General features: G+C 42.0%; 1 protein-coding gene across 1 annotated transcript in view; it reads left to right on the top strand.

Moving 5' to 3' along the window:
- Positions 1-2,149: 2,149 nt before the first annotated feature.
- The window catches only part of LOC109384781 (WW domain-containing oxidoreductase-like), a gene marked incomplete at its 3' end in the record, with an annotated part of 561,210 nt that continues 550,266 nt past the window's right edge, over positions 2,150-13,093 (top strand). Inside the window, exon 1 of the mRNA XM_019646403.1 lies at positions 2,150-2,233. Within this exon, the coding sequence (XP_019501948.1) occupies positions 2,166-2,233 (68 nt within the window). The remainder of the gene's footprint in view (positions 2,234-13,093) is intronic.

The raw sequence follows: 13,093 nt of genomic DNA, 5'->3' as shown, positions 1-13,093 counted from the left end.
TGAGAGAAAACAATGTCTTCACCATCCCTTCCCCAATGGAGTGAATAGCTGACTTTCTGTGGTGCATTCAAAACTCTAACAGTCTGTGTATGGCAGCGAGTGTCATGCTCTGAGTGAAGTGAGGCCGGGGCCCGAGGACGCAGGATGAGGGTGAAAGGCCACTTCATTTGCTAACTAGGAAGGTCAGATCAGGTAGTTGAGCCTTTATGAGGCCTAAGAGTCTCCGAAGGGAATGAGTTAGTCTTCGATAGACTTGACTCTCTGAAGACATATTAACCATCAGATAAGGATCAGTTATTCAGGCAGAAGCACATGGGGCTTTGCCCCTCATCTGGAAGCCCATGAATGTCTACACGTTCAAGTGCATTCCCTTCTCCTGGTGACAGTTTCCTGCCCTACAGGCTGAGGGGCATGGCCTTGCCTCATGGTGGACCCTCTGGCTCCAATATTCCCTGATCTTAGGAAGTGCTAACAAAACCTGTGTGTAGCCATTTTCCCCATTCCCTGGGTCAGGTTCAAGGCCTCTCCACCTCCTTTCAAAATCTGCGCATTTGGGCATCTGCCACTGTTACCTGCGAAGTGTAAATCCACATTGGCCAACTTGCCTTTGCCACTGATATGCTGTTGGTTTTGGGGAAGTTGTATAACCCTTCCCCTAAAACTGGGCTCTGTTAGTAGATATGTCCTTTAGTTAAATTTATTAAGTCTCTTCTCTCTTCCAGACAGGGTGTTAGGTTCTTTACACTTATCCTCACAATTTTGTGAGTAGATCATTTAATACTCACCTTTTATAAATGAGGAAACTGAGGCTCAGAAATGTGAAATGGCCCAAAGTCAGTAAGCTGCCTCTGTCTTATGTTTATTATTCAAAGCGTGGAACTTGGGTTAGACCCCAGGACGTAGGTGGTCAAGATCAGCTGCCCAGATCTACTAAGTGTCTCAGCACAGTTTGAATCCATCCCCAAAGAAGGCGGTTCAGGTGGGAGGGTGTTCTCAGCAGTGTCATCTGCATCCCGCCTTCATAGTGTTAGAGGTGCCATGTTTTCCTCCTTCCTCTCACTTCAGCAGCATTGTCTAGGTGGGAACTCCCAAGCTAACTCTTCATTTTATGGGACTCTTCTTACCTGAACAGGCAGCCGGGTTGGCATCCTTGGCTGTAGGTCCTTCGGAGGAGGTGCGTCCAAGAAGATAGTATTGAATCTCACACCCTGAAGTCCAGCCTGACTTAAAAATTGGGACTGCCCCATAAACACAAGGGAAGTCTGAAAGGCAACCCTGATCTTTCCAGAATTGTACTGAGAGGCCGTCCAGTGGACCATGATTGCTTCAAAACCTGGCTGCCCCAGTCCCCGTTTATTCACAGGAGGGAACTTGAAGTCAATGCTTGCCACTGCTACGTCTTACCTCTGTGGTCTCTTACAAGACGCCACCTTGTAAAAATGGGGAAATAGAGCCCATCTCTCAGTTATTGTGTGGACAAAATGAGATGGTGCATGTAAGTGCCCAGCCCATGGTAGGCTCTGAATGGACAGTGGCTGTTATTAGCATCATTATGATTATTCACATGTGCCCCGCCTGTCTATAGAGTTTTCTGGGTTAGTAAACCCAGGGGATCAAGGTCAGTCAGGATCTACCGGTATAAATGAGTTTTGCCTGCTTTTGTACTTTCTGTAAATGAATTGCCTTTCATTTTTGATGCACTCTCGGTGAAATCATTTCAGAACCTGGATGGCAGCTTTTGAGATTGAAACGGTTGTCTCCCGAATTCTTGCACAAGCCAGGCTTTGTCCTGGTGTTCCCCAATCATTCTAGGTTTTTTTTTGTTTTGTTTTGTTTTTTTCCTTAGGACATAGATCGAGAGGAGATATGTGAGCCTGAAGACCCTTAGGCACCTCCTCGGTGCAATGAGTGAAACAGCACAACCCCCAGCCTGTAGTTTTAGCAGAGCCCCAGCCTCACGTCCTCCCTAAACTTGGCAGTAAAAGCCCTGTTCTTCTATTCATTCCGATGATTTATATTCTCTCTGGGCGTCTAATATTAAACAGGGGAATTCCGACATGTTCCATAACACATTTACTGTAACTTGATACCATGAACTAAACTTGCTGTTATTTATCATTTCCTTTTATTTTCTCTCATTCCAGCATAAAGCCAAGGTAGAAGCAATGACCCTGGACCTTGCTCTGCTCCGGAGCGTGCAGCATTTTGCTCAAGCGTTCAAGGCCAAGAATGTGTGAGTGTTCCAGGGGAGGGTTATAGATCATCATATCTTGCTATTGTAATGTCTTTATCAGATGAACACAATTGGGAGAAGGCAAGGCTGTTGTGTTGTCTTGGCGTCCAAGCAGGAGGCTCATTTATGTTGGCCCTGTTAAGGTACACCGTATTTTCTTGACTCTCATTATGAGATGCGTCATCCATCTAATAGCTGCTTCCCCGATCAAAGAGGAGAGATGCCATTAAGGCACTAGGAACAGTGCTGAATAAAAGTCAGCTGACGGGGAGAGGCAGCCTGAGTATAGACGTTTTTGCAGCCTCAGAATCGAGGAAAAGTATATTTTGATTGCATTCAGGAACAAGGAACCTCGGCTATCTGGTTCAGCAAGGGGGCTGAGAATCAGAGCATGCGAAGAAGTTTCCACTGTTTTGCAGACCTGTGTTGATTTTATGTGCTGCATGAACGTGGCTCCAAAAACATGGACTCCCATCGTGAGAAACTCATCGTTTTCCTTCTTTTTGAGTCTTTCATAAGGCCCAAAGGAGGAAGCCATAGCTAGGGGCTGGCAAATTTTTATGCCATCACATGCTAACCTCCTTTTCTAACAGAGAGAGGGAGCAGGCAGGCCTCAAACCCAGCACTGAGGAAAAGCAATGGTGGTTAGCTCCATTTTAATGACAGGATTTTCTTTCCAAGTGTTTATTTTTACAGTTCCCTCCTATTTTTTAGGGCAAGCAATACCGGTTTCTCATTTAACACAGTGGTTTACATTTCATTAAAGAATAACTTCATCGAATATTTTTTTTCAGTGAGTTGATTTAAACATGAGGATTAAGTTAATAATAGTACAGTTGGTGCCAAGGATAAGATAGTTCCAAAAGTGGCATCACAATGATTGAATTTGGAGAACACTGATGCATGACAACCTGTCTCTGGGTTAGGCTCTGTTAGAACCTTTGGTTTTTATGGCTCTCCAATCAGATGAGGGATGTAAGGAGAAGTATCTTAAACCAAATATTCAGATGGTACCGTGTAGACCCCTCAGTGCTGTCCAGTATCCAATTCTTCTTGTGTCTCCCTTAGCTTCTCAGCTCTTTTAGATGGTGAAGAAGTCAGCTCTTTAAAGCCATTTCTGGAATAAGCAAGTGGCCTGAGCCCTTGAGGTTGAAATACTGAGTCCGAGTCTTTAGTGAGGTTTGCACTGTCTGCTTAATTGCAGGCTGTGTGCTTGTAGGAATAGATATCATCCCCAGCCAGCCAGCAGACCTACTGTGTGTGCTCTTTGCAGTGTTGGGCAGTATTAGCTGCTAGCCCTGGCCAGAGCTATCTGAGAGCCTTATAAGTCAGGGTACAGCAGTAGCTTTTAAGACATTGGTTCACTTACACCTTCACCGTCCATTTACCCTTGTATTCATTAATTTACCCTTGTATTCGTTCACATTTAATGAGTGTCTCTAAAGCCCCAGGCACCATTCTAGGCTCTGGGATGAGAGGGGTGAAGCACAGTTACCCTCAAGGAAGCCATAATCTCAGTTGTCAGCAAGCAGTGTTTTATTGCAAAGGGCTGACTCCTCAAACTAATATTTTTGTGGTTGTTTCGGAGGCAATAATAATACCAGTGACAGTAGCAGCAACAGCAGAGCATTTATTGCGTGCTTATTGTGGGCCACACACTTAAGAACCTTTTGCATGCATTTTCTGATTTAATTCCCAAAGCAACCCGTGGGCGTAGGTGTTTATTATTATCTCTATTATACAGATGAGGGAGGTGAGACTAGAAAGGGTAGGTTAGTTACATGAAGGCACGTGGCTGGGAAGCAGAGGGGCTGATCCTATGTGGTTCGTCACTCCAGGGCCTTACTTTACTGTAAGTAAAGTACGTGCTGTGCTGTCTTTCATTTTAAATGTGATGGAAACTGAGATGAGAGAAAACGAGTGACTTTCACAGGGTCACTGACAGGTTGGTGGCAGATGCAGGATTTTTATCCACTTTTGACTTTTTTGCTCCCTCCCTGATACCATGCTGCTCTAACAGGATCTTAGATGTACTGTCTCTTTCCACTTTCTCCGATCCTGTCAGACCACAGTGGAAGGAAGCAGCTTTGCTGAAGAGAGCCAACTGTTACATAATAGGACTATCTTCCAAGTCTTAGCAGGACCGTTGGTTTTTAACCATTAAGTAGTTCAGAAATCATCAAATTCAACCGACTTTTGTAGTAACCAAGCCCAAACTCTTAGGGAAAGCTATCACCCATTTTGCCCTAATCTTAGATTTTTAGCAAATGGCTTTGAATTTTTGAACTTCTAGGTTAGGAAACAAGGGTGCTTTTCCTTTTCAGCAAACCCTGTACCACAAACTTCTTTATATGTGTCTCTTGAGAGTACAGTTTACAGAACTATTGTGGTGGCAAAAATATGCATAAAAAAAGCGAGTGATTTCAACTTTTGAAATCCTGCCAAAGTGAAATCTCTCCTGGATAGGCAGATGACAGTTTAGTACTTACAGGTCTTTAGATTCTGAGAACTGTCAGAAGTGAATTTAAGTGCTGGTGACTAGGCTGCCAAAAAAAACATGTGTAGCTCTATTCTTATCATCACCTCCCATCTTTAGACATTAAAATTTCCTTGTGTGTAAAACATAATGACAAATGAAAGAAAGCCTGCCAGTTCAGAGCCCGTCTCTTTCTGTGCTAGTGGACCGGGAAGAGGAAAAACCCTTACATTTAAATTCCGTGCGGATGCCGTCCTTTCACATGCCGTTTGCAAGCCCGTCAGTGAGCACACCGGAAGTGTTACCAGGCTCCGTTTGCCTGTGTGCGTTCCCTCGGTGCATGTCCCAGCTCAGGTGTGTTTCCCCACCCTGGGGTAGACGGCATGTTGTGGAGCCTGAGACCGAGCAAGGTAGACCCAGGTTCGAAATGCAAACTGCAGTGGACACGCAGCTCAGTGCGCTAAGGAGCCAGCCACCCTCCCCTCTGCTTTCTACCCAGAGCAGTTGCGGGTTCAGCCTCTCTTGGGATAGCTGCTGCTGCTTTTGGGGGGTGGGAGGGAGGCCATTTCCGAATGAGCACCCCTAATATAGTTATACAGAAGAATAGCTTCTCATCCACTTTGTGTTTATTCTGTTCAAGGCAATGTGCTTCAGCACTTATACACGTAGTCTGTCTCTTAATTTCTTGCAAGGACCATAGGCATTGGTCATTTTTATCGCTATTTTACAAATCGAAAGGCTCCTGGTTTTCACAGAGAGGCTCAATGACTTTCCCAAGGTTAGCAAGTGGTGGAGGATCCAGGATTTGAATCCAAGTTTGTCTGAATTCAAATGACTCTTTTTTTTTTTGTTACACCTCACACTTCAGTCCTATTTTTCAGTATGGATTTCTGTATTGGTGTGTGTTGCTGAGTCCTAAGTTACTTCGAAGTTGAGTGGCTTAACACCATTTAAAACAATAAATATTTCTATTTTCTCTCAGTTTGTTTAAATCAGGATTCAAATAAGGGCAATATATTTTAATCAATAAGTTCTTTTCTTCAAATTTCTTCCTTTTTTTTTAATTAATGCAACATATTTGTTTAAGGGCCTCGGTTCTCCTCTAGTTTTCTGTAGTCTGTGCTTCAGTGACTGCATCCCTGGGGATGTCATTTATCACATTTTATTGTCTCCTATGTTTCCTGTGAAATCGTAGCTAACTCTAGAGGCTTGAACAAATTCCTGTTTACTTTTTTGGCAAGAATAGCTCACAGGTGGTGGTGGTGGTGGTGAAGTCTTCCATCAACAGGACATGCATGCCAGGTCGCTGAAGCTAGTTGTCTTCCGGCTCAGCACACCCTGACCCACCCATTCCTCTGCCCGCACTCTCTTTGTCTGCCTACCCCCGTTTTCATTCATTTATTGTGTTCTTCTCCATGCACTCTTCTGGGTGGTCAACCCAGGAAGCCCCAGCCTGCTTCCAGACGGTTCTCCTAGGATTTAGTGGTGGTGGTGGTCAGCCAGTGTGTCTCAGGTTGAATTATTTTGGGCATTACTGGAAAGTTCCAAACCAAAGCCTGTGGTAAGTCCCAACCAAACTGAGTTTTGAAGGATATTTTTGTTTAAACTGCAGCCCTGAAGAGCAGCCAGGCTCCACGCCGCCTGGCAGGCAGAGGCATCCATCCGAGTATGAAGTGCTGGGACCTTTACTGATCGTTCAAACCAAATGTCAGGGTTTTCTGTGGTGGGCTCTGAAATGATAGCACGTTGTCGGTGGTGCTTTTGCACATTTTCATCCATAGTTTGAGCTGCTTAGTTTAGAGAGAAACACCCATTTTGATTCGGCCTGACACAGTTCAACAGCCTTTATAACTAGGGGCTCCATAAATAATGTTTTCTTTTTCAGATAATGTTTTATAGTTTGAATTCCATATATCCCTGGAATAATGGATTCCTAGATTCCAATCCTGGAATTTTAAAAGTTGTTGATGGCACATAATGTAGGAAATTCATACTTGGATCTCAGTTACCAATCAGCTCTTATAATACTGATCAAGGGCTTTGAGTCATCATGGAAGTTAATTGAAATTGATAGTAACTTCATATTAACATAATACATGCAATTCTGAAGGTTTCTAGAACTTCCTTGTTGATCATGGATTTCTGCTTTCTCTTCTCAACTTTCTGTCTCCAGCATAATTTAAAGAAATTAGGCTTTATTTCGCTTAAAAATAATATAGGACAGTGATGTTTGAAATAAAAGATTAAAAGAACAGCTTTCTATCCCTTCTTTACTTTTTAAACATTTGAGGGGAAAGAAATCTTTAACAAGGTTATTTATTTTCACTTTTTACTAAATTACTTTCAGAACTTGAATCTACTTAATCCCAGATATAATATTCTTGGATTCTTATTCCAAATTTGCAAATCCTTCTATGGAAGTAGGTTATAAATTATAAATAAATTCTAAATTTTGAGGGATAAATTACCCTGAAGTCCAATGTGTAAATTACAGTTTAATCTTTCTTTTTCTTCACTCAATTTTAAGAATGATGTTTTTAGCCAACATTATCTGCATTACTCTTTGCTCAACATGAGAAATCCATTTCTAGGTTGCCTAACAGAGGATCATGTTGCTTTGCTTTTCTACACAGTATGAAAACTAAAAGAAAAGAAAAACAGAGAGGCAGAGTTTAGCTATAGTAAACTCTCTGAAGCTAGATCTTAATTATGACTTTTGAAGAAAAAGAATTAAAGTTTGCAGGTTCATTTTTCTCATCACATACACTTTTCCATCTTAAGTTATTGAAAAGCCATGCTGTGAAGCATTTACTGCATCTAGAAGCATCAGGGAAGAGCTTTTCCTTCACAAGTACATTTTCTTTTTTTTTTTTTTTGCCTTCTGACAGTTCACTGCTTAGGCATCAACTCTTTTTTATATAATTCTTTAACTCGAAGTAGTGCAGTGTACTGCAGGGGTTAGCCAACTTTTTTTTGTCAAGTCCTAAAGAGTAAATATTTTAGACTTTTTAGGCCATCAGATCTCTTTTGCAACTACTCAGCACTGCTTATGTAGCCTCAAAGCTACATGGACGATACTAAAATGGGTAACTATGACTATTCCAATAAAACTATTTATCAAAATGGGTACTGGGCTGGATTTGCCCATGGGTCATAGTATTCCAATACCTGATGTAGTGGAAAGAATACAAGTTTTGGGGATCAACTGAACTTAGATTTAAATCCCAGCTCTACTGCTTACAAGCTCTGTGGCCTTGGACAAAATCTAAGCGTCTCTGGGCCTCACTTTCTGGATCTATATAGAGTAGATTATCACATACACCTTTTAGTGTTGTTGAGAATAGCCATAATGCATGAAATAACCAGACACAGCTCAGTGCTCCGTGCCTATGGCTGTTACTAATATGTATTTGTTTCTTATCTTGACCCTGAAGTAATGTGACCAATTTTGAAGAATACATACAGTGTGACACATTAGAAATAAGATATCTACTTAAACAGGGAAAGGGGATAAAAGTGGACCAGTAAGATGTGATCTTAGAGAAAGAGTAGATCTTGTAAGGCCTTTACAGTCATTACACACTGGGCCTAAGAATGAGCTTTGAGATTCCTGTCAATCAAGAGAAGAGGGGACGTCAGCGTCACGGTGGTGCTATTGCCCACACGCTGTAAGCATGACAAGAACCAAGAGGAAATGGTGGTTACCATAGTGACGCTCCACTGAGGGTCCCAGAGCACTTACTACTCTACTGAGTAGTTTCCCTCCTGTTCTTTGTTATCAAAGCCATGGATGTAAGCGATACTTCACTGTTCTCCTTCAGAGTAAATGGCCAGGCTGTTTGCTTTGCCATTGCAACGCCTGCTTCTCTTGGCTTTGGCAGCTTCTCCAGGTGATCAGCGTAGCCTTCAGAGCAACCTGCTTTGAATAAGTGAGATACAGTGGGACACACAGAAAATATTGAGCTTGCATATTCTGGGATACCAAAGTAATCCTTCTTCTTCCCGGTTTTTTTTTTTTGTTTATTTAAAAAAACTTTTCCCTTCACCTCATTATTTATTTAGTGCTTCCAACAGTGCCAGGAACTGGACTAGACATTGGGGTTAAACCATTTGCCATCTCACTTCTCTCTGCTTTATCTCTCTTTTACAATAGTCATGAAGCTGAAGGACTTTTTGATAACTTTTCATGATGATGGTCTTCAAAAATATATGCTTGGTAGAGGAGAAAAATTATTAAATTAATTAGGGTCCATTTTGCAATTAACTTGGTCAGAAAAAAAAAATTTCAATGAGCCTTTTCACTATCGTTAAAAGTCATCACTGCTAAGGAATACATCACAACAGTGTTTGCAAAACAGAATTTTGATTTTCCAACAGAATTCTAGGTTCAGTCATCACTATCACATTTCAGAAAATCAAAGTGATGTATGTTAATTGAAGACACAAAGAAACTTCTCTTCCAGGAAGAATAAAAACCCCGCTTTGGAGAGTCAATATAATTACTGTGTGGTTGCCTCCCTCCACACTCACCATCCCACCAATGCATACATAAGCCAATGTATGTCTTCAGCTTGAGCAAAGAATATTTATTTTATTGCTGGTGTTCAACAATGATCTATTAAAGCCCTGGACTAGAGCACAAGTCAGCAAAGCTGTTCTGAAAGAATCACAGAAGTACATATTTCTATAAATATCTATGTAAATATTTTGCCTTTGTGAACCAGATGGTCTCGCAGCCATTCAACCAGTATTGAGTACATCCTGAGGGCTGAGTGGGACCATTGCAATGCAAAAGTAGCCTGATAAAGTGTAAATCACTGAATATGGCTGTGTTTCAATAAAACTTTATGTATAAAAACAGGAAGTGATTTGGGTTTGGGATTTGGCCTGGTGGTTGTAGTTTGCTCATCTTTGGGCAAAGAACTCTCTGTCCCTTGAAATGTAACTCATTTTAATAGCATTCTGTCTCACTATGAGAAATACACACAATTTTTCTTAGAAAATAGATTATGCTAGGTTTGGTCAAGATGAATAAGTATATATAGCCAATGTTGTGTGTTGTGTGCATAGTTAAGTTCTCTGCAGAAAGTACTCTTATACTTAGACGATGATAAAAGAGATAACAGTTTGAGTAGAATAGCATGCCCTGGTGAGTTTCGGAACTACTACCATGTGGGAACGCAGGTCAACTCTACAACTGAGTGTTTAAATACTAAAGATCCAGAAGCCCTAATTGAGGCTTGTAAGGATATAAATGATGATGATGATAGTAATTGCTAAAATGTATCACCTATTTGGTATGTATCAGGCACAGCTAAGCTCTTATATGCCATCCCATTTTATCTTCACGAGGACCTACAGGGTAGGTCAAAAATATTAGAAGAATGGCAGTGTCTTATTCAGCCACTTTTCATAGATCAAGAAATCGAAGCTTAAAGGGATTAAGGACTGTGACCAAGGTCACGCTAGCTAGTTGGTAGTAAGTCTACAACTTAGTCCAAACTCTGCTTGCCCACTGAGCTCAGCTTAGACAGTAGTTTGGAGATTCAGGAAGATCTCTCTCATTTGGACACATTGCTTCTAAAGGAGATTTGTCCCATTAATAGGATGGATGACAACCCCTGCCTACTGGGGCAATTATTAAGGTCACTTCAAGGTTGAAGGACATGCTTCTTCCAACCAATTTTCTATCACCAAGAAGAAATTATTTTCTGAAATATGTGGAAAAGAGGTTAAACAAACCCAGTAGAAGACAGGCTCATCCCCTTAGTTAAGGTACTCAGACTGTTTTCCACTAGATATCTAGAAGGTATCTCCGCACAGAGTCAGTTTAAGCAGAAATGGCAGCTATTTACTCTCCTTTGCAGTCGTATTTATACCTTTACTCCAAATGTCAGTGTTCATTTCCCCTTAGTTCCTAGTTGTCTTCATAGCGATGTTGATCAGTAGACAGGAGAAGACCAAAGGGTCATTCTGCTATTTACACATCTGAACTGCCAGCGTCATTGCTCTCAAATGCAAACCCATCCCTGACACTGTCCTGTGAAAACACCCTTTAGTGATGTCTTGCTGGCTGAACTGCAAAGGTTGTCCTTGCTGGTGTGGCCCACCAAGGCCTCTGGGGTCCGGCCTCTCCTCTACTTTCATTTGCGGCCATGTCTGTGCATCTCTGTGCATCTCTACTTTGCCCCTCACAGGGCTGCTTACAAGTCCTGCTTCCTGACTCCGGGCCTGTGCTCCTGGCTTGTGCCCACTCCCCTCCTACCTGTTCATCACCCGCTCGGTGGATGACATTGTCACATCCTCTACAGAAGCTCCCTGGTCCCCTCCTCTCACCTCCACACCATGGTTGAATTGACAAGTCACTTCGTGGAGCATCGACCACACACACCCAGTCATTTTGCTTGGGATACTTTGAGGATGCTTTTATCTATATTGATTTTTCTTTGTTAGACTGAGCCCCAGAGAAGCAGAAGGGTTGGCTAATTCATCTTTGTCTTAGTTCTGAATCTCTGTTCCACAACTTACTAAGATGGTGACCTTGGCAAATTCCTTGATCTCTCTGATCCTCAGTTTCTTCATCAGTAAAAGAGGGGGATGATGGTCATGGCATTGTGGAGTGGTTGAGAGGATTAAATAAGATAATGTTTATAAAACATAGTGCCTGACGATAAACACTTAATAAATGTTAGATTGCATCATTGTTATTTTCATTATCATCATCCTTTGCAATTATTACATTTACTGCATTATAGTAAGCTCAAGGGAGGGCATGGATGGGTGGGTGGGTGGNAGGGAGGGAGGAAGGGAGGGACGAAAGAAAGGGCAAAAATAGAAACACATAGTTCCATTTGGTGATTGAATTTTGCTTTTAAGGCACCAATTCTCAGCCATTCAAAGTTCTTGTTTTAATACCTCCGTGGGTGGCATGGAGGTTATACGTTTATAGATCTTGGGACACAAATTTTAAAGTAATCATATGTAAAGTTGTTATTTTAGGCAAATAACATAAAAGTTCCCTTCTAGGAATCTATAAACACACTTATCTGTTAGGAGCCAGGGCTTCCCTGGTGTGGCATGGGCCAGACCGTGTGACCGAGCCAGCCTGGCACTGCTTAGCTTGGACGGGGACAGACACCTCTGAGCCCTGCCAGGCCTGTTCTTTGACCTGCACTGAGACCACCTACACAGCCATTGACGCATCAAGTCTGTGATGTTAGGGTTAATGTTTGGTTACTCTCCGAGAACTCTCAGTTTATGTAAGACTTGGGAAAAGCATTTCAGTGTCTGTGGTTCAGAATTATATTTCTCAACTTGGCCCATGAATCCAGCTTGGTTTTTCTCCTTGTACCATCTAACCACCCCCATTGTCACGTCGGAATTCTACTTTTACATAATTGACATGTTGGGAAGTTTGTGCTTAAACCACAGTGAAATCACATTTTAATAACATGGAAACCATCTTTTTTTCCCCCAGTAAATTATTGAGAAGCTAATTCTTGTCAGCCTAAAAACTTGAATATATGTTTGAAATAAATCAACGGTGCTGCACTGTGGCAGCCTGCTGAAAATCCCCAAGGAATATTGTATTTTTGGTTTAACTACTTGTCACTGCACGGTGTTTTTAATATCATGAGCCCTTTCTTTGCTTCATTTTGTAAGAGCCTGCTCAATACCGTGTCATTCAGAAAAATAGAAACAGATCCTCTCAATTAGTGGCAAAGTTCTCCAGTTTGCCTTTTAAGCTTCTCCTGCTGTTACAGTTCAGTCACCAATTCACAATCAAAAAGATATTTGAGCTGACATTACGCAATCATTGATAACCAAACACAGAAAGAAGAAAGGCTTCTGTTTGTCTCAGAAGTACAAGTAATGGGGAAGTTCACAAACTGGCTAGCTTTGGGAAATGGACCTTGGCAGAACGTCTCCTGCCTGAAAGGGCAGCAGTGCCTCCATTCCCCACGGCAGATCCCCAGACTCCCAAGAGATTGTCTTTCGGGAATAGTGGTTCTCAACTTGTCCGTGCTGTGGAATCAGCTGGGGATGGTACATATCACTGCCACCCCAGACATTCTGATTTCATTGTCTTGGGGTGTGTAGGAGACATTTGGACTTTTAAACGCTTCCAAGGTGATATTCATGGGCTGCTGTATGGGGCACTGAGCACAGCCCACCTGACAACTGGGTCTCAAGTTCTGGTTTTTCTCTGTCCGTTTATCAGTGGATGGACACCTGGGCTGTTTATACTTTTTTCTTGGCTATTATGAATAATGCTGCTGTGAACATTGATGTACAGGTTCTTGTGTAGATATAGATTGTCATTTATCTTGAGTATATGCCTAGAAGTGGAATTGCTGAATCTTATGGTAACTGGACGTTTTGCT

Source organism: Hipposideros armiger, unplaced genomic scaffold (genome assembly GCF_001890085.2).
Source record: "Hipposideros armiger isolate ML-2016 unplaced genomic scaffold, ASM189008v1 scaffold_102, whole genome shotgun sequence".
Lineage (NCBI taxonomy): Eukaryota > Metazoa > Chordata > Mammalia > Chiroptera > Hipposideridae > Hipposideros > Hipposideros armiger.
This window is presented reverse-complemented; position numbering and strand designations above follow the sequence as displayed.